Source organism: Sebastes fasciatus, chromosome 3 (assembly GCF_043250625.1).
Source record: "Sebastes fasciatus isolate fSebFas1 chromosome 3, fSebFas1.pri, whole genome shotgun sequence".
NCBI classification, from domain to species: domain Eukaryota; kingdom Metazoa; phylum Chordata; class Actinopteri; order Perciformes; family Sebastidae; genus Sebastes; species Sebastes fasciatus.
This window is the reverse complement of record NC_133797.1, coordinates 1,709,975-1,735,602: the sequence shown is the minus strand read 5'-3', so window position 1 is coordinate 1,735,602 and position 25,628 is coordinate 1,709,975. Positions and strand designations below refer to the sequence as shown.

Genomic DNA, 25,628 nt, shown 5'->3' with positions numbered 1-25,628 from the left:
GCAAATGTTTTTGCTATTCTTATTTCATGCTAATTCTATATCATATCATATCCGATAAGCGACGATAACAATCACATTCTGATGACATTAATAAAGTATTTATTAACAGTTTATTGTTGCACATATTTTATATACTATATTAAGTATTTGTTAATGATTTACCAAATGATTTGTAAACCTTTTTTTTTACAAAGTATTAATTATCTATCTAAATAATGTTTATACAATCTTTAACAAGTATTTATCAACCAGTTAATAAGGTATTATAATCATCAGTTGCAACTTTATAAAAGCATTCAAATAATGTTTATAGACAGTTTACAAACTAGTTATTAACCATTGACAAGGTGCTACAAATATTTATCTATGTACATTTTGTAGATGTTTTACAAACAATTTTAAGGTTTACAAATACTATTTTAATAATTAACAAATACTTATAAATATATATATGTATATATAGTTTATAAAATGTTATAATGTGTGCAACAAAAAATAGAAACATGTTTAAATAACATACATTTTAGGACTAATAATAATTAATAAACATTATTAATGATCATTTCTTTGTTTGCTAACATTAAATAAGTTTAATTAACTATAAATGTACCATTTATAAATGATGGTTATTATAAATTGTTATACAAAAGTGCACTCATTAGAGTGCAGATCTCCAAGGAGTGAGGAGTCAGCAGTCAACAACGGCATAAAACAGTCAATAAAATAGAATTTAATTTTCAAACAGTGTGAATCACCGTGACCATGAGAGGTCCTTCAGCATACAGTCATAGCACAAAATAATGATTGGCTGATTTTACAGTGGTATGCAAGATTAGCCGTGGACAGCCAGACAGACACACGCGACCGAACGCATGATCTCCCCACAGACTTACGCAAGTTTTGAGACATTAGTTTCTATGAACAGAGACAATGAACCACAACCCACAATGTGCTTCTACGGAGATTGGAGTGGCCACTAATGCAACAGCCCTCCGATGTGTCAGCCTCATCCCTCTGACCTCTGCTTGTCACTCTCTCTCACTGTCACGGTGACCGGAGAGTAAAAAAGCAGAGGATGAATCGAGGCAGGTGTCAGCTCGCCTTCCACTTCCCATCCCATGCAGGTGAAGCATGGGACACAGAAGGGGTGTGAGAATTTAATGGTGTGAGGGAGCACGACTGGGGCGTGAATTAGTCTGAGCTCGCGCACACGCACGTGTGTACATGTGTGTCTGTATGTGTGTTTTAGCTTTCCACTGTGGTATATGAGATTCTGCTGCAGTGCCTTCACACATGAGCCTTCACTGCAAAATCCAACCATGATGTCATCTTTCCCTTTCATCTTTCTCTCTGTGAATCTCTCAAGCTGTGGAAGGAGGGGTTTGTTTCAGTCATGATGTAAAGTGAGAGGATGTTATTAGATAGAGAAGAGAGGGGTGGAGAAGAAGGGGAAGAGAAACAGAGGAGTGAAGGGTTAATTTGTACTTTAGAAAAAGAAAAGCCAGCTGTAGTGACACTGAGGACGCAGTAGATCACTTTACCTCTGCAAGTCATCATTACTGAGTATTGATATACTTTACTCCCTGTACTAATCCAAAACATACTCTGTACCTTCCACGAAAAATGTAATCAACTGAAATGTGATAAACGTCCACCCCGGTAGAATATTAAGAATAAGATGCCCTTCTGTAGACGAAGTAGTGCTGAAACAATTACTCAATTAATTGATTAGCTGATCAACAGAAAACTGATCAATGAAAACGTGTTGATAATGAATTAACATGCTTATCATTTGTCATTTTTTCACATTCTTTTTTTTCAGTTTCTCAAATATCAGGATTTGCTGCTTTCTTCCATTTCATTGATGATATCATATGAATAGAAGAAGAAATCCTGCACACTGTTGATCACTCGTACTCACTTCATTGAAGGAGCTAAATACGGGATTCCAAGCATTTCTATTGCATCTCAACGGCTCTCAACATGGTGACGATGAGCTGGTGACTAGCTGCTAACGGTGCTAACGGTGCTAACAGAACAAACAACAGAAAAAGTGCTGACAGAGATACCAGTGTTAACCTGAGGGGGAACCGGAGGGTGGGTGCTACGCTTCCGCATCAACGGCATCGGTCGGGACGGCGATATCAGCAGTAACCGCCGTATGAGCGCAGTGCAGAGTGCTAGCCAGTGAGTCACGCTCACAATTACAAACATGTACTAAAAGCATGCACGGCCATGCACGGCCAGCCCGGCTATGTCAACAAGGCAAAGAGAAACTCAGATTACAACACACGCAGAGGGAGAGTGACTTCAGTCTCTGCTCAGGTAGACATCACTCCTCTGTATCTTTACATAGACAATAGTTGTTTGATGCTATATTAATGCTCTGGATACCAAATTTAGCACCTTTAAAGATGTTTCGTCTTCACATCTTCATCAGGTCAAATTCATATAGACAAACAGTACGTGAGCCATATATCCAAACATTATATGAGTTACCTTTTGAAGGTCTGAGGACGAAACGTCATTAATAAAGTCAGTATAAGTGTTTCGATTATTATAAGTTCATTCGTTTTTGATTCAAAGCACCATTAGTAAAACTGTTTGGTGCGCAAGAACTTTGTAGTAATTTTTAATAGTCATCACCTATTGAAAATGTAATACTGCAATAATTGTAAATTGATTTTTTTAAGATTATTTTTTTGGCCATTTTGCCTTTATTTGACAGTGATAGTTGTGAAAGGGGGAGAGAGAGAGGACATGCAGCAAAGGGCCACGGGTCGAATTTAAACCCCGGGCCGCTGCGGTAAGGACTCAGTCTTGGTACTTGGGACGCCCGCTTTACCAGGTGAACTACTGGGGCGCCCAATTATAAATTGATTTAATACTGCGTTCAATTGAATACTGTTGGATTTTGGACTGCTAGTTAAACAAAAGCAGCTATACTTTCTGACAATAACTGGGTTTTGACGTAGTAACCTGCCGGGTACTTCACAGTATTTTATACATTTTATAGGCGTTGGTGATTAATAGAGTAGCACTCCAGTATTAGTTTTACACAAGTTGGGGTCTTACAAGAGACAGATTAATTCTAAAAACAAACACTTCGCAAAATGCACGGGTTCAAACGGTCAGTTGAATGGGGGGGGGAGCGAGGAGGGAAAGGTATGAGGCAAAGATAGTCAGTGACATGAAAGGGACAGGAACCTAACTAAAAGTTACTTATTGTAGTTTGGCTGCTGATTTGGCCCGTTGACCAGTCCAGGCAGCAGTAACAGCTGCAGCAGTGGGTAGCAGCTCACAGGGGCAAATCAAATACTTGAAGTTGCAAAATGAAGTGTTTTTTGTTACCAAGAGGAGGGAAGGTGGTGTTTGGGTGGTGGCTGTGGTGTCGGTTTTATCTGAGGGGGGTGCACAGTGTCACAATTTGAAAACCCAAAATGCTACCAATGTAGCAGATTTTCATTAGACCCTCAATGCCGTGTACATGCCCATGTCTTTCAAAATCCATGCCCAGAGTTTGTAATGTAGGCCTTAGGTGTTATACAGTTGTTGTCTCCAAACTCAATCTGATAATCTGACAACCCTGATGACATCAATTTGACAAAGCTGAGTAGTAGCCTACAACCCAGGACTGACCTGACCTTTCCCTTTAAACCATCAATTAGTACAGAATGCATCACTTTGCTTTAATATTAAATATGTTATGCATATTTCTTAGCTTAGATTTAATAAACACTATTACCTCTGTCTCTTTCACATACAGTGGGTGACAAATTAAAGAGAAAACATGAATAAATTAGTGGAGAGACATAATGAATGCAGATGCAGATACCATACATAGCTCACTGAATGGTGAGTCATATGCTGTGGCCTTCACAGTCACCAGTAAACCCAGCTGAACACCCATGGGAGATTCTAGAGCGACGTGTTATGGCCCTGACACACCAAGCTGACAGTCGGCCGACGGACGTTGGGGCCGTCGGTGAGCGTCTGTCGACCTAGTTTTTGCGGTGTTTCCCGCACCGTCGGCTCTAGTCTGCCCGTGTTGGAGTTTTTTCGGATGATTCAATATGTTGAAACGTTGGCGGAGCTCGTCAATGAGAGATATCACTCTGATTGGCTGTTCAGCTTAAGCAAATTAATGCACAAGAAGAGAAACGGACGTGAGGAAAGCAAGCCAACGAGTAAAGTCAAGAGGACACACACAGAAGGCTCTTCTCATGTTTCATCTTCATCTCATCTGATCGTTCCAACACACGGATATTTCCACAGCAACATGAACATCTGGAATGAAGCTAAGTGGTGCGTGAGAGTGGTGTGAAAATGGTCGGCAAACGCTGCTTTGTTTCATGTACAAATCATAACAACGGCTTGAATATCCGCCATCCTCGGTCTTCCCGTTTCCCTTTTTGAACATACGTGCTAACTGGTCGTCTATGGGATGTGTTCAAATACAACTGTCAAGTCAAGACAAAGGAGACGTGAGGCGACGTAACAGTCTGCCTTCATCGCCACTAGTTCTCTGATGTCGGGTTGGTGTGTCTGGGTCTTTAGACAGCGCTCTCCACCACCATCATCAAAACACCAAATGAGGGGAAATCTTTAGGAAGAATGCTGTTCATCCCTCCAGTAGAGTTTCAGAGACTTGGAGAATCTATAAGGAGCATTGGAGATGTTCTGGAGGCTTGTGGTGGACCAACACATCACTATAACACTTTTTGTTTGTTCTATCTATCTGTATATGATACCAGTATCAGCATTTCTCCTCACACAAACATTTAGCACTGTGAACACCTTTCATTATAATATTCTTACTCTCCATAGGTTTCTACCTCTGTTTGTGCATGTGAATGCCATATCAGCTACACATCCTGTCGATGCCATTAAGCCCTCAATGTTTCTCTCCCGGACACATAAACATGAACTGTGCCCTTATCTAACCGCTCCTCTGTGTATGCATACGTGCAGATACTGTATATCCATTTCACACATTTATATAACTGTATGTGTTTGCATGTCCTTGTGTGCTTTCTTCTTTTGTTGCACATGTGTGAGCACACTTGTTTAGTATACTGCAGCTTATCTTCAAAATTCAGAAAGACAACTGTTACGTAATTCAGACAGTCTTCCTGTCAGATTGACAGCTTTTTGATTTTTTTTCTCCACAAGTTGCAACTGAGGTTTCTCAGGCCTGAGGGACACGAATCTTGCTCTGCCCACGAAAGAGAGACACAAACTCAACTCCGGACATGACACTCACCAGAGCTGGATTTTCCTGTGATGTCAGCAGTAAAGAGAATAGAAAATATCTGCCGGAGAGAGAGGGAGAGGGAGAGAAGACACAGGGCAAAAGTGGGAGATGGAGAGAAAAAAGGTAATGTGGAAGTCAGGAAGAGAAAGGAAAACAGTTGGATAGAGAAAGAAATAAAGACAGAAGTGCCGGTGATTGGCCGGAGGAAGGGGAGAGTGTCCCTGCTTCTCTCTGATGTCCACATTCAGTCCCTGCGGCTGCCGGAGCCGTCGCCGCCGCCTCCTCCTCCTCCTCCTCCTCCTCCTCCTCCTCCTCCTCCTCCTCCTCCTCCTCCTACTCCTCCTCCCACCAGCTAAACACATCAAACTTACACTTTGATGAAATAAACACACACACAGGAGGGGATGAGTTAGCCACTGCTACTGCAGCTCCCCTGGCGAAAAAACGATTTTGAGATGTGTGTGCGTGTGTGTGTGTGTGTGTGTGTGTGTGTGTGTGTGTGTGTGTGTGTGTGTGTGTGTGTGTGTGTGTGTGTGTGTGTGTGTGTGCATGTTTGTTTTCTGTGCATTGGAAGTAAAAGCCCACTGAACAGCAGAAGCACAGCACAGCCTAGTGGCAGAAAGACAAAGAGCCTGAGGCAGGACGAGGGATCAGTTCAAACTCCTCCTAAATGACTTGAAATGATTATGATGATGATGATTATGATGATGATGATTATGTTTTCAGACAAAATTCTTTAAAGTCCTTTTTTGCAAAAAAAAAAGAAAAAACTATTACTGATTTGACAATACCCATGAAACCTGTAATGAACATAAACTGCACACATTGGATTGTGGACTGCCGCTTTGAAGCCTCGAGTTCGGCATTTTCTCCGTCTCCATCTTGGCTTTCGCAACCTGAAGTGGCACGAGAGGGTGGAGCTAAGTACAACCAAACTCTGAATTAGACGTTTTCAGGCGACCAAAAATGTTACAATTAACTTTCATGAACTGAAACCACACTGTGAAAGGGTTAAAGTTGTAAGACAAAAACGCTGACAACTCCCAGACAGGACAACGCTGTGGTAACGACCTGTCAATCACAAGGTAGCCCCGCCATAAATTCACAGAAATGTCACCCAGTAGTAAAGAATAAGAACTACACAGTGCAGAGTTTGAAATCAGCAGTAGGTTGTGTATCAGGGGACCCAAAATAACCATCAGCAATGCGTCATCATGCTGCAGCACACAGAGCTCCTCACCCCCACACCCGCTCAGAACACACCGGCAAAGTCTGCAGACGTTTGGCGGTGTGTTGGCCGTGCATTGCGGCATGGAGTGAGACCGGGTTCCGTTCATCTGCATGTAGTGCGAGTTAACGTTAGCCGGCTACACAGATCAGCATGTAGCTTGTGCTTATAGCCCGTTCTCTTAAGTGATATAGCCTAGCTTGTTAGCCTTAGCTAGCTTGGTAGCTTGGAGCTAGGTGGGCGTATTACAGCACCCAGGCTTCATTCAGCCTGCTCCATCCGCGCTTTGCCCATTTTTGGATTAGCCGGAGTCGTCGCTGCTAAGGTGGCGATGGCCGCAGACGCCGGGAGCCGCCCACTTTGAGATTAATTTTTTTTCTCTTCAGAAAGCTTTTATACAGTCTATGATGCCAATAAAATAAAGGGGGGAAAGGAACCTCTCAGTATGAAGTTTTATTTTAGTTTGTTTTAGTAACATAGCCAATTTAAATGTTCAAATTAAGGCATTATAACAAATGTTTACTCTAAACCTTGATGAAAGGCAGACTATGGCTGCATGATTTGAATTTGTTACATTAATAAATCTCCTTAATCCACCACAGTTTGTGTTGTTGCAGACTGAATTCAAGGAACATGTTACAACACCAAGAGTCAATATTTAACAGATAATCATCCGAACCTGTGAAACGCCCCATGATTTTCAATAGGATTCATAATATATTGGACCACTACAACCCTCCATAACAGCTTCAGTGCTCCTTATAGACTCTCCAAGTCTCTGAAACTCTGCTGGAGGGAAGAAAAGCATTCTTCCTGACTTGGTGTTCTGATGATGAGGGTGGAGAGCACTGTGTGAAGGCCACAGCATCTGATTCAGATCATTTTCAAACTTATCAAACCACTCAGTGTGGAGGCATTGGTGTTTTTTATGTTTCTCCACTCATTTATCTACTGGGACTGACAGTACAAGAGGCATTAATGTGATCCACTCTATCCTTTTTACATGCAGGCACTATTCAAATGATAATTTTGATAAACCCATTGCATATACATCACATAAGCTGACAGAAAGCTAGGGAGTTTTGTCACTCTATATCTGAGATTTGGCTGTAAACATCAAGGACTTTCATGTTGTTGCATAGCGGGTATTCAAATGTTGTATTTGCTGCCTGCTTCCTGTCACTGTCCTGCTGAAACATGAATCATCCCACCAGCACAAGGTGTCTGTTATCCTGTTAGCTCTTCTCCAACGTTTGGCTCAGAGATGAGCCTAAATAACCATACCTGCCAATACATGCCAGACAATATTCAAGGAAAATATATAACTGGAAGTTTTATAATAATTAGCCTTGCCCTGCACAAAATAAGTGTGTGTGTGTGTATATATATATAAACTGGGGAAAAAAAGTTAGTAAACTTGTGTTTGATGGATTATTTCTCTGTTGTTACAATGCTAATTGTCATTGTATTTTACATGGTTGGAAAGCCTGTTTATTTACCTTCACAATGATGTCCAACTTGTAAGGATCATGCACTTGTGGGATGAGCAGCACAGCTGATTATGTGGGTAGCGCCCAAGAAAAATGTTCCAAAATGCTCTGCCAATGGTAAACAGTGTATTCTCATAAGGCTACCAGGAAGCCTGCAATGACTGCCCTTCACCGTCAGGCCCGTTGGCGCTGGTGTCGACAACACAGACAATGGAACCTGAACATGTGGGGGAATGTCATGTTCAGTGATGGGTCCAGGTTCTGTCTGCTAAAGTTAGATGGCAGGGTCAAAGTATTGAGACGACGCAGAGAACGCTATGCTGATTGTTGCACCGATGGAGTAACAGCTTTCTAGTGGGGGCAGTGTCATGGTGTGGGGGGGCATCTCCTCACTGGCAAAACAAGGCTTGTCATCATTGAAGGCCATCTCAATGCAGTGATATATCAGGATGAGATTCTGCAGCCCATATCTCCACAATCTGGCACCTAACTTCATCCTCCAAGATGACAACGCTTGCCCCCACAGAGCCAGGGTTATCACAGACTACCTCCACAATGTGGGAGTAGAGAGAATGGAACGGCCTGCCAAGAGTCCACACCTCAACCCAATTCAACACTTGTAGGATCAGCTTGGGCGTGCTGTACGTGTTAGAGTGACCAACACAACCACGCTGGCTGACCTGCAACCAATCCTGGTTGAGGAATGGATCGCCGTCCCACAGCAACGTGTGACCAGGTTGGTGACCAGCATGAGGAGGAGGTGCCAGGCTGTTGTGGCTGCGTATGGATCTTCCACCGCTACTGAGGCTCCTGATGGTGTATTAAATGAATAAAGTGTAAAATAGCCAATATGTCTTGTTTGTTCCTTGTTACTGATAGAGAGTTCAATCATCCAATCCACCAAACAACTCAAAACAAGAGTCAACACCAACAGGAGAATTCACTGTTTACCATTTGCAGAGCATTTTGGCAATTTTTTCTTGGGCGCTACCCACATAATCAACTGTGCTGCTCATCCCACAAATGCATGATCCTTACAAGTTGGACATCATTGTGAAGGTAAATGAACAGGCTTTCCAACAATGTAAAATACAATGCCAATTAGCATTGTAACAACAGAGAAATAATCCATCAAACACAAGTTTCCAAACTTTTTTTTCCCAGTTTATATATATATTATGGCATGCCGTTCAGGAAATAATTATATATATAATGTGAAATGTGAGAATATGGAATGAAATCCTGAATATATTGAATGAAGCCTAAATATATGGAATGAAACTCTGAATATTTGGAATGAAATCCTGGATATATTGAATGAAGCCTGAATATATTGAATGAAATCCTGAATATATTGAATGAAACTCTGAATATATTGAATGAAATCCTGAATATATTGAATGAAACTCTGAATATATTGAATGAAATCCTGAATATATTGAATGAAATCCTGAATATATTGAATGAAATCCTGAATATATTGAATGAAACTCTGAGAATATGGAATGAAATCTGACGTCATCACGGCGCTGCTACCGTCTTGTGTTTTAGGTCATTATCCGTACAGATCTTGGTGCTGCTACACGTGTGTGTCACTATGAGCGAGTCAGCACGAAATCTAGTATCAGCAATCCTAAATAATGAGGAGATAATTAACACCCTGGTGAATGAGTGTACCACGGGCCAAAATAATACTGGTAAACAAGTTCAACACCGTTCTACAGATGAAGAGTTTATTCACTTTTGCATCATGGAAGAGAAATGCAGAACTAAACTAGTTCACTAAAGTTGGAAAAATATTGACAGATTTGAACTTCCCATATCAATAACTCATAAAGGAAATGCTGTTAAAACACCAACGAGGGCTTTTTCTAACCGTAGTAAGGTAGACAACGAGCTACAAGCTCATTTTAATGCCAACCAGCCGTCCTCTGAGCTGGACACGTAACAAATACATCCATGGTCTGTATGCGCGGCCGGCTGTGAGACATGTGGTCAGGGACCGTCTACAAAGTGTAATGCCGAAAAGAGTTGCTAGAAAAATATTCAATAACTTCATTATTATACACTGTAGAGATACCAAAATCACTTCACACATCATCAACGGTCTCTTCCTGGTTATACTACAACCTTTATTTTGAAAAAATTTGCTTTTGCATAATTTTGGTGTATTAATAATGGGAAAGATATTCAATGCTTTTTGTAGACGGATACACATGTATATACAGTATATTATATATATATATATATACTGTGTATGTGTGTGTGTGTATATATATATATATACTGTATATATAAACACACACACACACATACACGGTGTATATATACATATATATGTATATATATACATATATAAACTGTATATACATATACATACATATGTATACATATACAGTACATATGTATATATATATATATACAGTACATATACATATATATATATAAAATTAAATATGTGACTAACAAGATGTTCTCAGTAAGTGAGCAGAGCATTATGATAATAAATATTTCAGAGTTTTTCATGATATATTGCCATCAGTTTCACCCAATGCTGTTAACAAACCTACATGATGTCAGTGCAAACATATTTTTAGGATAATATCAACAGCAACAGAGGTGGCAATATGCTGCAAGGCACAAAAAGGGGTTGTCTACATTGAAACTAAAAACTCTTCACTGCAGCTTTGTAACACCAGTCCCTGACAACTGACATGTTGCCCCTTGGTACATTAATCAATAGTTACAAACTAGGTTCTCATTTCACTTATGCAGATGATACTCAACTTTACATCTTCATTAAAGCCCCCTCCAGCCAGTTTTAATTCCTGTTTTTTGGTTAACGTTCTTTCTCAAACATAGAATGGGGGTGTGGCTAAAAGTCAGACGTAATTCATTACCATGGCAACCAGATTGCATTTTTCTTTTTCCCAGTTTAGATGAAACCAGCTTTGATGAATTTACTGTTTTATCAGTAAGTAAATAAGTAAGTACTGTAAGTAGGTAAGTATCAATTAGCACAACACATCGACTCTCTCAGTCATTCTCTTCTTCACTGTCTCCTCCTGGCGAGGCGGCCGTCTAGCTGCTGCTGGGCTGAACAGAGGAGCCGCACTGCCGCACCGCCGCACGCCGGCCACAGCATACCAGAGGATGGATAGACATGTTGCAGAGGTCCATCGTTTGAAATGCCATTTCAGGATGTTTTGGAGGTGCTAAAACCGGCTGCTCTCACCTCAGCTCCCAGCACCGACACCGAACCGGGCTACACTGTGATCTGTTTATTTCTCTAACGGGACTTTTCTGTTGTTTTCTCTTAGGCTGAAAGTTTTTCGCTCCCCATCATCCGGACCTGTTAAAGTCCGGCAAACCTCCAAAACAGTATCGTCTGTTTTCCATTGATTCATATCCAGGAGGAGGAGACGGTAAAGAAGAGAGTGAGTGAGAGAGACGGTCAGTGTGTCGTCCTAATTCTGGCGGTGGGATTTTGCGTAATCTACTGCGTTGATACACCCGTTCACAGCACACACACAAATGCCGTTGTAAAAATAAACACACTAAACTAAGGTGGAGGAAACTGAAAAATGAAATAAAAACCCTCAGTTAGTTAATGCAACAAGTTGAGTTAGCTAACTACATCTAACTAGCTAAGTAACTACAAAGACAAACTGACAGACAGATAAACAGATTTAACAGTTTGTTGCTGTTCAGACTCAAACGATCATGAGTGACCTGCAGCTTGGAAGATGACGTATGACCTGCAGCTTCTACTATAGTCATACGTCATATTAGCCCATTTTTCCTACAACCCTTTTTTCTTTTCTTTTTTACTTTGAGCACAAGATTAAGTTATTTGTCAGAACAGTGCGGCTCATCAACTCAGTCAGGAAATGACTCAAATACATATGAAATATCATAGAAATGCCAAAATACACTGGAGGGGGGCTTTAAGCCTAACGCCTGTCATCAGCTGGTGAAACTGGAAGAATGCATATCAGAAATCAAACAATGGATGTCACCAAACTTCCTTCATTAAAATGCTGACAAAAATTGAAATGCTAATTCTTGGTGCAAAGCAAATTAGAAATAAATTCTGTGATCTCACTGTACAAATAGCTGGTTCTACAATTTCACAAAGCCCTTATATTAGATATCTTGGTGTCCTATTTGATCCTAATATCTCCTTTGAATAGCATATCAACAATATTACAAAGACTTCCACTTAAGAAACATTGCCAAGAATCGTCCCATTCTTTCCATGGCTGATGCTGAAACACTTTTTCATGCATTTTTCTCATGTAGGCTTGATACTGCAATACACTTTTCTCTGATTTACCTAAATCAACTATTAGCAAACTACAACTTGTACAAAATATTGCTGCAGGATATTTACCAAAACTAGAAAATTTGACCATATTACCCCTATTCTTATCTCATTACATCGGCTCCCTGTACATGCTAGATCAGACTTCAAGATCCTACTTTTAACTTATAAAATATTATACAGACTTACACCAACCTACTTATCACCTCTAGTCACTGCTCATATACCTGCTAGGGTTTTACCATCTCAAAATGCCGGTCTCCTAACTATTCTAAAAATAAATAAAACATCAGTAGGTGGTAGGTATGGATGTATTAAGAGAGCTGGAGGCGGGGCCCCGTTCATTCCTATGAGAGTTGCTCAGTGGCGCAAGAAGCCAAAATGGCTAAATAAAGACTATTAGAGCGTTCATAGTGGGAAGTTGATTCACCTCAAAAAAAATTATCCGTTGAGTTACAGACGTGTCTTTCCCAATGTAAGTCTATGGGAAAAAGTCTTTTTGGGCCCAATGGCATCATGTGACGGACACGGAAGTTGTAGTACCGCCGTTTGGCATCAACGACCGGCTCTGTTCCTGGGGGCTTGGTGGTAGGGCCTTGTCTTACCAAGCCCCCCTTATTTGGAATCATCTTCCTCCCCAAATTTGAGAGGCTACCTCAGGCGAATCATTCAAAAGTAAACTCAAAACACATCAGCCTTCAACCTCACTTAGTCTGCCTAAAATACTAATTACGGTTATCCAACTTAAAATTCTGTTCATTTGTGTATATTCTGCTCATGTTGCTATTGTTTTTATTGTATATACTGTGTGTGTCTAACTTTTCCGTTTATAATGCTTTGTATATAGTTATATGTTTGTTGTGTTGCTGTTTTTACTATATGTACAGCCCTTTGAGGCATACTTTGTGATATTGGGCTACAGTAAACTTTGACTTGACTTGAGCATCGTATTGTATTATTGAAACTGGTGTTTCTACATTGCTACTGGAAAGATAATAATAAAAAAAAAAATTTAATTCTGAGCATCCCTAATTTGGCTGCATATATTGTACCCTGTATTCTTACAAGTCTCCCAGGCCCGGCTGCTGAAACACACAGCGTGATGTTCACACCTCCCCGCTTCACAGCAGGACGCTGTTACGCAAGTGATGAGCGCCGCTCGTTCTGCTGAGGAGCTCAACTTTCATCTGATCACTGAATCTTTTGCTTCTCGCTGTGCCTTTTCTACAGGACAGCTCTGCCGCACAGTCCTGATTGGTGACTGGCAGTGTGTGTGTGTGTGTGTGTGTGTGTGTGTGTGTGTGTGTACCTGTCTGATGGGCTCTGGGACGCGGTAGCAGCAGCAGGAGTGTGTGAGGCGTACAGCCGTGTCCACACTGATCTTGTGGCCAACGGACACGTACACCGGCTTAGAGCTCTTGTCGGAGCTTCGCAGTGCCTGGACACAGAAAGAAAAGTCCCTCGTAACTTTGACCACGTTCCTCCCTCTCTGTGATTGAGATCGTCAGACACATTTTGTTGAGTTTGACTTTCAGCAGGGTGGGTGCTCTGTGAAGTGAGCAGCAACTAAACAACACCTTTGTTAAAATATTTGTTTCTATTTGTTTGTGTGTCTGTCCTTAGCCGCACCTTTCCAAGCACTTTGCCTGAGGCGGCTGTGAGTGGGAAGCTGTCTCCTCCTTTCTGCAGAGCAGCTATCTGCGGAGGCAAGGAAACAAAAATCAAAGTCAAAAAAAGATGCACAGCACGCCAATACAAATAGCAGCCAGCTGAAAGAAACTATTAACCTGCTGTGGAGGCTTCTCACTCTCTTTTGTTCTGTAACCTGTGTGACTTCACTTCATGGCCTACCACATTTGGAGCTGTGGTATATTTTAAAACTGCAAACTAAGAATTAACTATGGTATTTTTTTGAAAGGTGGCAAATTAAAGCGAGGGTAGGCAGAATATTTTTGTCATCATTGGGCAAATATTCCATAATAACCTTTCAGCATATTGTAATTCAAGTGTTCTGAGAGAAAACTAGACTTCTGCTCCTCCTAATGGCTCTGTTTTCAGGCTTTAGAACATCTAGCCCGAGACGGGAGACTGTGACCAATCACAGGTCATTTCAGAGAGAGAGCGTTCCTATTGGCTGTTCATTCAACAGAGGCAGCTGTCAATCACTCGCAAACTCCAATCAAGTAATGTCTAGTAATCAAGTAATCTGTAATGTCTATTTCTCTCCTCAGATTTTCTCAGAATCATCTTGTAGTGTACTGTTTAGCTGTAAAATGAGAAAGTTTGCTCCGGCTGGTGGGCGGTGCTTTGTATTTCCTCAACTGATCTCAACATGGTGTGGCCATGTCACAAACTCTCATTTTACAGTTTAACAGTACACTACAATTACAGTAACAGAATATTGATTCATATTTGATCAGAGCTGCCTAGTTTGACCGTTTGATCGGAGTTGGGGAGTGATTGACAGCTGCTCAGAGACGACAAGGCTCCAGCTCGGCTGTGATTGGTTGTTTTCCTCCGGTCTGTGAAATCCTGCAGATGCCGTTTTGGAGCACCGGAGGACACCGGCGAACTGAAAGTGAATCGTATCTATACTGATTTTGTAATCTGAGCCTGCTGGCTTTGGAGAGAGCATATAAGTTTCACTTTCAGTCTAACGGCAAGATAACGCGGAGAAAATATTCTTAATATAGCAAACACTAAAACTGATATTAATTCTTTTAGGTGGCTAAAATAAATTTTTCTGCCGTCCCCGTCCACGGCATTGTATTGCTTTGCTCCGGTGTCGGTACTCATGTCTGTTTCTCCAAACTGGGGGCACACCGACCGTCAGCTACTGTAAGATATACACCTACTATGAATAAGTACCTCATACAAACCATACATACTATCCCTTTAATAGGTTTGAAGCAACCACCCTATCAATAAACTCCAGAAAAATAAGGTGTGCCAAAGTCAGCAGTCTACAGCTGCTATTTCAATGTGTCAGATACATATTCAATCGACATTTAGGTAAATATAAGTCAGACTTTGTACCATCAGATATTAAAGGACAGGACAGGGATAATCTTTTCATCTGATGTTTCCTGGGCTGAAGAAGATAGGAAGTACAGCATTGTATGATTCTTGTTAGCATCTAACCAGCTCCCTTCATAGCTGCCACTGAGATGCTATCGAGACAATTATCTCATAAACATTCATAATAAAAAATTTTTTTTTTGATTCTCTCTGGCTATCGTATCACTCCTTGAGCCTGAGAATAGCATGACCATCCATAGTGGCTTCCTATTAGTCTAGTATTAAATCAGTCATACGAAGAAAAAAATAGCCCAACAGTTAAATCAGACTTGATGACACTGACTAGCTACTATTGGCTCTTTAATAAAAATCCTAAATTAGACTAAACCTGGAACATACTTCATATCTCTGATTAGTGGATGATGAGCTCCATTTTAAAATCTTTTTTATTTCTATAGGATGTAAAGTTTTGGTCTCACAGTCGAAGAGACGGTGCAAAGTCAGATGTAGTGATGTGGGCGGCCGCTGTTGACAGGTGTGCTATGGGTTATGGGCCAGAGCGATGAAGGGAGCTTAGCCTCCATGATGGATGGGGTGTCTGCTCTACTATGACTGATTACAGCAAGCAGCCAGCAGGGAGACAGGAGGGGCCGCACGGGGCCTCCGATCCCGGCTGGGATGAGGCCAACAGCGTGTGTGTGTGTGTGTGTGTGAGAGAGAGAGAGAGAGAGAGAGAGAGAGAGAGAGAGAGAGAGAGAGAGAGAGAGCGGTTTGGCTCCTGTGAAGAAAGAGTAGGACTGGAGCAGGATAGCAGAAGTCAGAAAGACAGAGCAAGTCATCAATAACACACTAGTTTGAGTTACAGCCAGGCTATCAGTGAGAGAGAGAGAGAGAGAGAGAGAGAGAGAGAGAGAGAGAGACAAAGAGAGACAGAGAGGGAAAAAAGAAAAAGAGATGAGATGGGAGAAAAAGAAGGGAGAAGGGGGATGGAGTGGTGGAGGAGGGGAGATAAACTGGAGGTGAAGAAAGCGAAATAGAGGGAGAAAGAGAGGAGGGAAAGACAAATACAGAGGACGTAGGCTCTGAAGGACGCTGAGCTGAGTACGTCGAGGACAAAGTGGAGGAAAATATTTATTTTTTTCTCCTCTTTCATTCTTTTTGTTTTGTCTCAGACTGAGCAGATAAAAACACACCGCACTCCCCTGATTCTATTCAAGCACAGACACATTACGTTCACATCTGCTGGGCATTCAGCTGCAGGACAACTGTGCAGCTGGAGTGGACTGTTCTGTTCAAGGACACTTCACTTCAAGGATGCAGTGGTTCTCAACCTTTTTCGTGACAAGCACCCCTAAATTGATACACATTAGGTTCACTTCAGGGACCTCCATCTGAAAAGATTTTGGTTGTTAGATATGAATAAGACCAGAATTCTTTAGTGGTGAACTACAGTTGAAGCGATAACCTGTGATCAGAATAGTCACTTTTAGGACTCTTACTCACATTGGGCTCACTTCTTTAGTGATTTAAATAGTGAAAATAAACTATTCCCCATTTTTCTGGGGACCCCCCGGAACTCCCTCAAGGACCCCTAAGGGTCCCAGGACCCCTCGATGAGAACCACTGCTTTAATGGCCACACTGGTTGTTGTAGGTTGACTGTACATACTTCATCTTAAAGCTGTCGTGGGTAGAAATGGAGCAAATATGATTAAAGTTATATCTAGTGAAGCCCGTCTTGCAAAAAAGGAATATGACTGCTCACGGTAATCAACGTGATGCCTGTCAATCATATTCATTCTCATGTGTGTCGCCTCACTGTTTTGACCGATGCTCGCTCACGTCTACGTACTACAAACACAAGCGCGAGCAACGGGACGCTGACTGTAGTTGACTTAAAGCAGCAGGGGGTAGAAATGGAGCAAATATGATTAAAAAAAGTTATTTTTATAAAACAGTCGCTATATCCTGACAGTAGTACATGAGACAGGTAATCTGAAAAAAAATCATGTTCCTCTTTGTCCTCCGGTGTCCTCCGGTGTCCTCCGGTGCTCCTAACGGCATCTGCAAGATTTCACAGACCGGAGGAAAACTACCAATCAGAGCCAAGCTGCAGGCTCGCTGTCTCTGAGCAGCTGTCAATCACTCGCGAACTCCAATCAAAAGGTCAAACTAGGCAGCGGTGATCAAATATGGATCAATATTCTGTTACTGTAATGACTATTTCTCTCCTCACATGTTCTCAGAATCATCTTGTAGTGTACTGTTAAACTTACTGTTACTCTTAAACATGGCGGCGGCGCGGTCAGACACAGCAACCCAGTACTCTCGTTTTGGCAGTGTATGTGTGTTTGTAGTGTGTGTATGCCTTCTCACCAGAGTGATAGAGGGATATCTGCAATACAGCAAGGCAGAGTTGCTTAACGTGGCAGACAAACTTTGCGCCCCGCACAAGAATAGTAACTTTATTCCACTGGAGATACGGCGTTCTCCCTGGGAAGGAGGAACCAGCGTTGCCCCGGGGACTCTGCGTAGACGGCAGCGTCACAGAAGACGCAGGAGGGGTAAGAGACGGAGGCTACGAGCTAAGCTAAAGGCTAACCCCTACAAACCGGCGATACCAAGCCTCTTCCTTGCCAATACCCAGTCACTCGACAGCAAGATGGATGAGTTAGGACTGAGGATTACATCGCGCTGCTGGAGTACTGTGTGATGTTAATAACAGAGACTTGGCTGGACTCGCACACCGCGGACGCTGCTATCGAGCTAGCGGGCTGCGTTGTTAACGGAGCGGAGCGTTCACTCCGCTAAGAGCAGAGGTGGAGGACTTTGTATCTACATCAACAGCAGCTGGTGTACTGACGCCAGGGTTACTGAGACACACTGTTCCCTGGAGAGAGAATATCTGATGCTGAGATGTGGGAGTTTACATCTGTCATGATAACAGCTGTCTATATACCACCACATGCTAACGCTAAGCTAGCCTTGGAGCAGCTACAGAGGTCCATAAACAACTACATGTCAGCACAACCAGACAGCCTTGTTATTGCAGCAGGAGACTTCAACCATGACAATTTAACATCTGTCATGCTGAAGTTCTTCAAAAATGTAAACTTCCCTACAAGAGAGAAAAACAAACTGGACCAAGTCCGACCCGGAATTCCAGATTCCTATAAAGCCACTCCACTCCCACATATGGACTGTCAGACCATCTGTCCCTGTCTCTGACTCCAACATATAAACCCCTGATCTGTAGACAGAAACCATCCATTAAAACAGTTCAGGTGTGGACTGAGGAAGCCACCTCAGCTCTACAGGACTGTTTTGATACCACAGACTGGGATATATTTGCTGAGGAGACAGATTTGGAGGGACACACAACGGCTGTCCACTCCTACATAAACTTTTGTGCTGAAGGTGTGGCTGGGACAAAAAACATCAAAGTCTTTCCGAATCAGAAACCGTGGCTCAACGGCGAGGTGTGGACCCTGCTCAGAGCACGGGACTCTGCCTTTAAATCTGGGACCTCGCAGGAATACAAAGAGGCGCAAAGGAGACTGAGGAGGAGGATCAGGGAGGCCAAACACAGATATAAACAGCGCATAGAGGAGCACTTTAAGAACAACGACTCCAAGTGCATGTTGCAGGGGATAAAAACCATCACTGGCTACAAAGACAACCGTACAGCCTTAAGTCCCACAGACAACACTCTTCCTGATACCCTGAATCACTTCTTCGCTCGGTTCGACCGGGAAAACAAGGAAACCAACATCCAGCCTGCACTACCAGAGAAGGACCAACCGATAAAGCTCCAACACCACCAGGTCAGATCCGTCCTGCGCATAGTCAACATCAGGAAAGCGACAGGACCGGATGGGGTCTCCGGACGAATCATTAAGGACTGTGCAGACCAGCTAACAGGGGTATTTAACCACCATCTTCAACCTCTCGCTTGAACAGTCTGTTGTTCCCACATGCCGTAAGGCAACCACCATCGTCCCTGTACCCAAGAAAACCTGTGGTGAAAACTGCCTGAATGACTATCGGCCAGTTGCTCTAACCCCCATAATCACAAAATGTTTCGAGAGACTGGTTTTCTCCTACATAAAAACTGTCATCCCTGCCGATCTTGACCAACACCAGTTTGCTTATCGGACAAACAGATCGACGGATGATGCAATCACAACAGCTCTTCACGCAGCCCTTACACACCTGGATCACAACAACACATATGTAAGGATGCTGTTTGTTGATTTCAGTTCTGCTTTCAACACAATAATTCCACACAAACTGGTTCAAAAACTGAGCAACTTGGGCTTAGGCAGTTCACTGAGCACATGGGTGCTGGACTTCCTCAGGAACAGACCCCAGTGTGTCAGGATGGGGGGGCCACACCTCAGCCACTCTGACCCTGAGCACTGGAACACCACAGGGGTGAGTCCTCAGTCCTTTTCCTTTCCCCCCTCAGTGACATATACGCTGGCCGGCTCCGCAAGAAAGCCAGCTGTATTTCTAAAGACCCCACCCACCCTGGACATGGACTGTTTACTCCCCTTCCCTCCGGAAGGAGATACAGGACAATTAAAACACACAAACAGACTACGGAATAGCTTTTACCCACAGGCAGTCAGGTGTGTAGAACCCCCCCCCCCGCCCTCCCAAAAGGCTGAGGACACTAGCTGAACCATAATCATGTCACCTGCACTTTATGATCCATTTATTTGTCTATATTTTTGATTTGAATGTTTTTATGTTTGCTTTTAATGTTTGCTTTTACTGTCTGATGAAGACAAACACACACACCTTTAATTACAGCAACTGAGAGAGAGTTCTCTCTGTAACCTTCAGAAACACTTCTCAGGCTGCTTGTTGGTGTTTGAAAACTCTCAGTGTGTTTTTGGAAACTCTCTCTGACATCTAATTGAGTATGGCAGTACACTGCTTGTCAGTGGTACGTGGCGGTGTAGATCCGGGAATGGCTAATCTTATTTCTTACGGGCTAATTTTCTAAAAAGTTGGTAGAGAGCCTGATATGGCTTGTGTTTCACAGATTACTTCACAGCTTATTTCCTACCAGGCGCTCAAATGCCGACGCCGGTGTTGACCCGAGGCGTCGCAATACTGTGCCGTGCCTGTAGACAGATTAGATGGAGCCCCAGAGAGTGACAATTACATCAATACGGACAAGGAGGGAATTCTAAAATTTCATGCACAGCAACTGATCCAAAGCTGATAGCTTGAGCCCAAAGATGCAGCACGGGCGCGTAGTGCCGACGCCACCTGATACCTAAAATGAACCTGAGCCACTGGGATTAGTATCAGCAGATATGTGTGACTGCATCCTCAGAGGCGACCACGTTCTGTGGAAACAAAGGGATCAGATTCTTCCCTACGACAGAGACAAACCAACATTTCCTGACGCCAAAGCCACTAACAGTAATTGAGGGAGATGGATACACTCCTACAGAGAATTGCATTAGTATGTTACACTACTACATGAAGACCGCTGGGGTTATAAGCAGCGAGTCTCTTTGCCTGCTAATTGAGTTAGTGGTGGATGAAATGATTGCTGGAACCAGCCATGCTGGTTCCCTTAGAAACTCTTCAACAGCACTTGTCATCGGTATTACAGGAAATGCCTATCACTGCTCTTCTGCAGATCGACGTCATCCACAAAGAATTTGCATAATGATATTTTCCTCAGGGAAAGCACTTGAGGTCAATTATCATCAATGTCACCTCGGCGCAAGAACAGGGTTCCAGCTCTTTCTATGAGGAGTTCCTCTCACCACGTTGGCGTTGGTTTGCTTCAGGTTACTGAAGATCCCATTTTAACCCACTGAGACCCACAATAGACCTGTTTTAGTCTTTTTTAGGGTGTTACAGGGGGTTCTTTAGGGGGAGATAGCAGGTCAACAGTAGATATCACATAGAAGTGGTGTACATCATCTGAAAGCTGGAACCTGAACATTAATTAATTAATTATTCAAAATAAATTGTAAAAGTGTATAAAGTCTTAGAACATTATGGTAGAAGTAAATGATAGTCATTCCCATGCTCTATAATGTCACAAGTTGTTACAGCAATTTCTAGGTTGATACCATTTCTGCCCTTGAGGCAAATTTGTGATTTGTACGGAGCCCCCCTAGACCCCTAGGAGAACATTTTATTAACTCGTTCACTCAAGTTACTAATTCGAGAAAAGGCAAAAAACACACTATTTACATGAGGAATGGGAAACAGAGTTTTTTTTCCACAAATGTGAATGACAAGTGTGTGTATGTCATTTGCGGTGTGAGCGTGTCAGTTGGTAGAAGATGTAACGTTGAGCACCACTTCACCAAAGTCCATGGCAACTTTTCACAGGACTTTGCGGCTGGTAGCAGTCTACGAACAGAGAAGGTAAAGGAGCTGAAAACAACGCTTAAAAGACGACAGTCTCTGTTTACCAAACCGACGAAGGAGTCCAACACTGCAGCAGAGGCTTCGTTTAAAGTGGCGCACATTCTAACGAAGCACAAAAAACCCTTCACCGATCAAGGGAGGAAGATACCACCCTGTTGGCTGATGCTGAGTGGCTACTTGATCTTGCATTCCTGACGGATGTAACTGAGAAAGTGAATCACTTGAACCTACAGTTACAAGGTAAAGATAAAAACAGATGTGATATGATCAGTGCTGTTAAGGCGTTCAAAGCAAAACTGTCATTTTACATCCAGCAAGTGAAAAACAAAAAGTTTCAGCACTTCCCCTTAGTGTCAAAGATGTTGGAAAGCCATGCAGGGGCAGCTGACATTGTGAACATACACAAGTACTGTGACCTACTGTCCACACTTGGGCAGGAGTTTGCAGACAGATTCAGTGACTTTGAGATACTTGAGCCCTGTGTGACATTTATTGCCAACCCCTTCACTGTTCCGTATCAATCCTGTGGAGATGGAGATGGAGGTTATAAACCTCCGAAATGATGTCCAGCTAAAATCTCAACAGCATTCACAGCATTTCTGGAACCTAGTAGAGCCAGAGAACTATAAGAACCTTCACCAAGCAGCTCTGAAAATGTCTGCTCTGTTTGGGTCTACATACAGGACACAGAGGAACCTGATTTTTTTCAGGTTACCTGTTTCATGTACTACTGTCAGGTTATAGCGACTGTTTTATAAAAATAACTTTTTTTAATCATATTTGCTCCAATCTCGCCCACTCAGCTTTAATTACCTCCGCCAAGGCCAAAGGCCTAGGAAGGAGGTTATGTTTTCACCGCCGATGGTTTGTTGGTTTGTCCGTTAGCAGGATTACTCCAAAAGTACGAGATGGATTTAATGAAATTTTTTGGAGGGGTGGGGTGAGGCACAATGAACAATCCATTAGATTTTGGTGATGATCCGGATCATTTTTAATTTTTAAGCATTACGATCAGCCAGAACATTAAGACCTCTGGGTATAACACATGCGCAGTATAACTGATGACGAGTTGATGACGCATGACCCCGCCTTCTTCCTTCAGAGAGAGAGACAGAGAGAGAGCGGGGGTTGGGGGCTAGGGGCTGGGGGGGAACAACTGTAGAATCTGTGTTTTTTCCCATTAAACTGTGAAATTACAGTTGAGTTGGATCAAAGCACACTTGGTGATTGTTGGAAAGAGTAACGACGCCGGTTTAGGTGAGTTTTATTTCTTTTCTGTCCAGTTTGAATGAAGTGTTTTACGCTGCTCCGCTATGTACAGCTGATCTCAACATAAACAAAAATACACGTGGATGATGACACAAGCTGAACGGAGAGGGGGGGCGGAGGTCTGCGCTCTCCGAGTGCCATTCTAGTTTTTCTAGTTTTTACCTCCACCAAGGCCGAAGGCCTAGGAAGGAGGTTATGTTTTCACCGGTATTGGTTTGTTGGTTCGTTGGTTTGTTGGTTTGTTGGTTTGTTGGTTTGTTGGTCTGTTGGTCTGTCTGTTAGCAGGATTACTCCAAAAGTCCGTGATGGATTTGAATGAAATGTTTTGGAGGGGTGGGGTGTGGCACAATGAACAATCCATTTGATTTTGGTGGTGATCCGGATCATGATCCGGCTTCGGGAATTTTTTTTAATAACTCCGCTCAGCCTGTGCATTAACACCACAGCGATGTACATGAAACCTGCCTTGGCGGAGGTCTGCGCTCTGCGGGTGCACTTCTAGTAATATCTGTACCTTCACTGTAAGCTCTAAAACTCAACCTGCTACAGGTTTTAGGTTTCAGGGAGTATTTTCCATTTACACACACAACATAGTGTGTGTAAATGCATCTACAGTCCACATATAGAAGTTTATCCTCTTACTTTAGACTCTAGCCAGACGCCTGCTCATCAGGCAGATTTAACTTTGACTTGTTTTTATTTCTTTCCTCAACAGGTCACCGAGGCTCCAGACTGAAACAAAGTGAACATTTGCATATTAATGAAATCCAGTTTTTGCTGTCCCTCAGGTATAATTTGACCAATAGGTATTTGTTCCAGCTTGATTTGTATTCAAAAAGTCACGGGCCTCTTTGTGCATTAGCTATACAAGGAGGCCTTGGCTTGTAATAAAAGTCACACTGTCAAAACAGCCTGCACACTAACACACACACACACACTCACATGCACGTGTTAAGTGTGAGTTCACATGCACATTCAAAAGCAATTGAGGATTCTGTCCTTTGCTTGGTCCCTCTTTGACATTTCTTTGCTTATTTTAGAATGCAGCGAGCAATAAACACAACAGAAAAAAACAAAAGTGATCACACTTTGATGACTTATCTTAAATAATTCATTGCCTCTCATTGTTGGCAGCTCTTTCACAGAAACAGCATTTGTACACGGTAAGAAGGAACATGATATATGAGATAGCACATCAGCTCTTTCACATTGATGAGCCACTTCAAAGTGACAAAGCTCTACAGCACAGAGGGGAAACAAGGTCAAAGCCGACTATATGTCTGGACCGTGTACGGTAAGTCTGTGAATTTGTGGCTAAATTGTTACACAAATAGTCAGTGGTCATGTCTATAATGTTAAATCCAGCGGTACATGTCCACCAGGTCCGGCGAGGACACTAGTGGACGCGCTGCTCCACTCAACTGGCCGTTAAAACGGTGACATACCCTATCGTTGAATGCACCTGATTGGTCGCTGGTTTTCTGCTCGCCATTTCAAACAGGAACCATTTCAAACAATCCACCAAAATCTACTTCTGAAAACATTTTAAGCGAGAAATAGGTGATGCCACCAGTGAATCTGGTTTAATTTTAGAACTAGAATGGAACTCGGAGAGCGCAGATCCCCCGCTCTCTCTCTGAAGGAAGAAGGCGGGGTCATGCGTCATAAACGCGTCATCAGTTATACTGCGCATGTGTTATACCCAGAGGTCTTAATGTTCTGGCTGTTCGTAATGCTTAAAAGAGTTCCTGAATCCAGACCATGATCCGGATCGCCACCAAAATCTAATCGATTGTTCATTAAATGTTGTATACATATTCCAAAAAATGTCATTCCCATCCATTGCGAACTTTTGGAGTAATCCTGCTAAAGGACAAACAAACAAACAAACAAACCGACGCCGGTGAAAACATTACCTCCTTCCTAGGCCTTCGGCCTTGGTGGAGGTAACTAGATCTATAGGTTCACAGCTTGGTCCAAGTTTTGTGAACTGGACGCGTCACGCTGGACGGGCTCATTTGCATAAAGGTCTGTTCCCGCATTTTCTTTTTAAACACAAACGACCAATGAGGAAACTCCGACACTCGGCTGAACAATCGTTTAACTTCATCACTTTGTCAATTGTGGAAAAAAAAACCTGTGGGTTCAAGTGGAGTCTCACCTGTGACTGGTGCTCTTCGCTCTTGTTCACACCCTGCACCTGCAGCAGGTTCTTTGCCACGCCCACACACGGCAGCCCTGACAGCACTCCGAGATGACATGCCAGACCGAACTCTGCAGGGCCCAGACAGTGACAATGTCAAATCCAAGCTCAGAGCAACCTGAGTTGCTCTTGTCACAATAGTAATGGCTTTGATTGATAAAATAAAGGAACATTTTCCGGTTGCATGATGACAGCCTAACACACATGAGACAAAATACAGCAGAACCTTTTTTAACCCCAAGACCTGACCGACTTTACTGTCTTTCAGAGGCTGTAGCAGGTTCAGGTTTAGAGGAAGTTTTAGGTTTTAGAGGAAGAGTGGAGGTACTGATATCAAATGAAACTAGAAAACCTAACTAATCCACTGGTCTCAACCATGTCATGCTAACATATTGGTAAGGAGGGTAAATAACGCTCCAAAGTTAAGGTAAATTTTGG

At 42.6% G+C, this 25,628-nt stretch overlaps 1 protein-coding gene across 7 annotated transcripts in view; it reads right to left on the bottom strand.

The window, feature by feature from the left end:
- Positions 1–25,628, bottom strand: part of LOC141765143 (endonuclease V-like) — a 202,013-nt gene that overhangs the window by 72,249 nt on the left and 104,136 nt on the right. For 6 of the 7 annotated variants that reach the window (XR_012593387.1, XR_012593388.1, XM_074631131.1 and 3 more), the window contains 3 exons: positions 25,149–25,261; positions 13,926–13,994; positions 13,606–13,734 (listed from right to left, as the gene is read on the bottom strand). Coding sequence is in view for 4 of the 7 variants with exons in the window: in XM_074631131.1 (XP_074487232.1) it covers positions 13,606–13,734; positions 13,926–13,994; positions 25,149–25,261 (311 nt within the window). In the remaining 3 variants the exon portion in view is untranslated. Of the gene's footprint in view, positions 1–13,605; positions 13,735–13,925; positions 13,995–17,689; positions 17,841–25,148; positions 25,262–25,628 lie in introns of all 7 variants that reach the window. The other variant, XR_012593389.1, reaches the window with a different exon arrangement.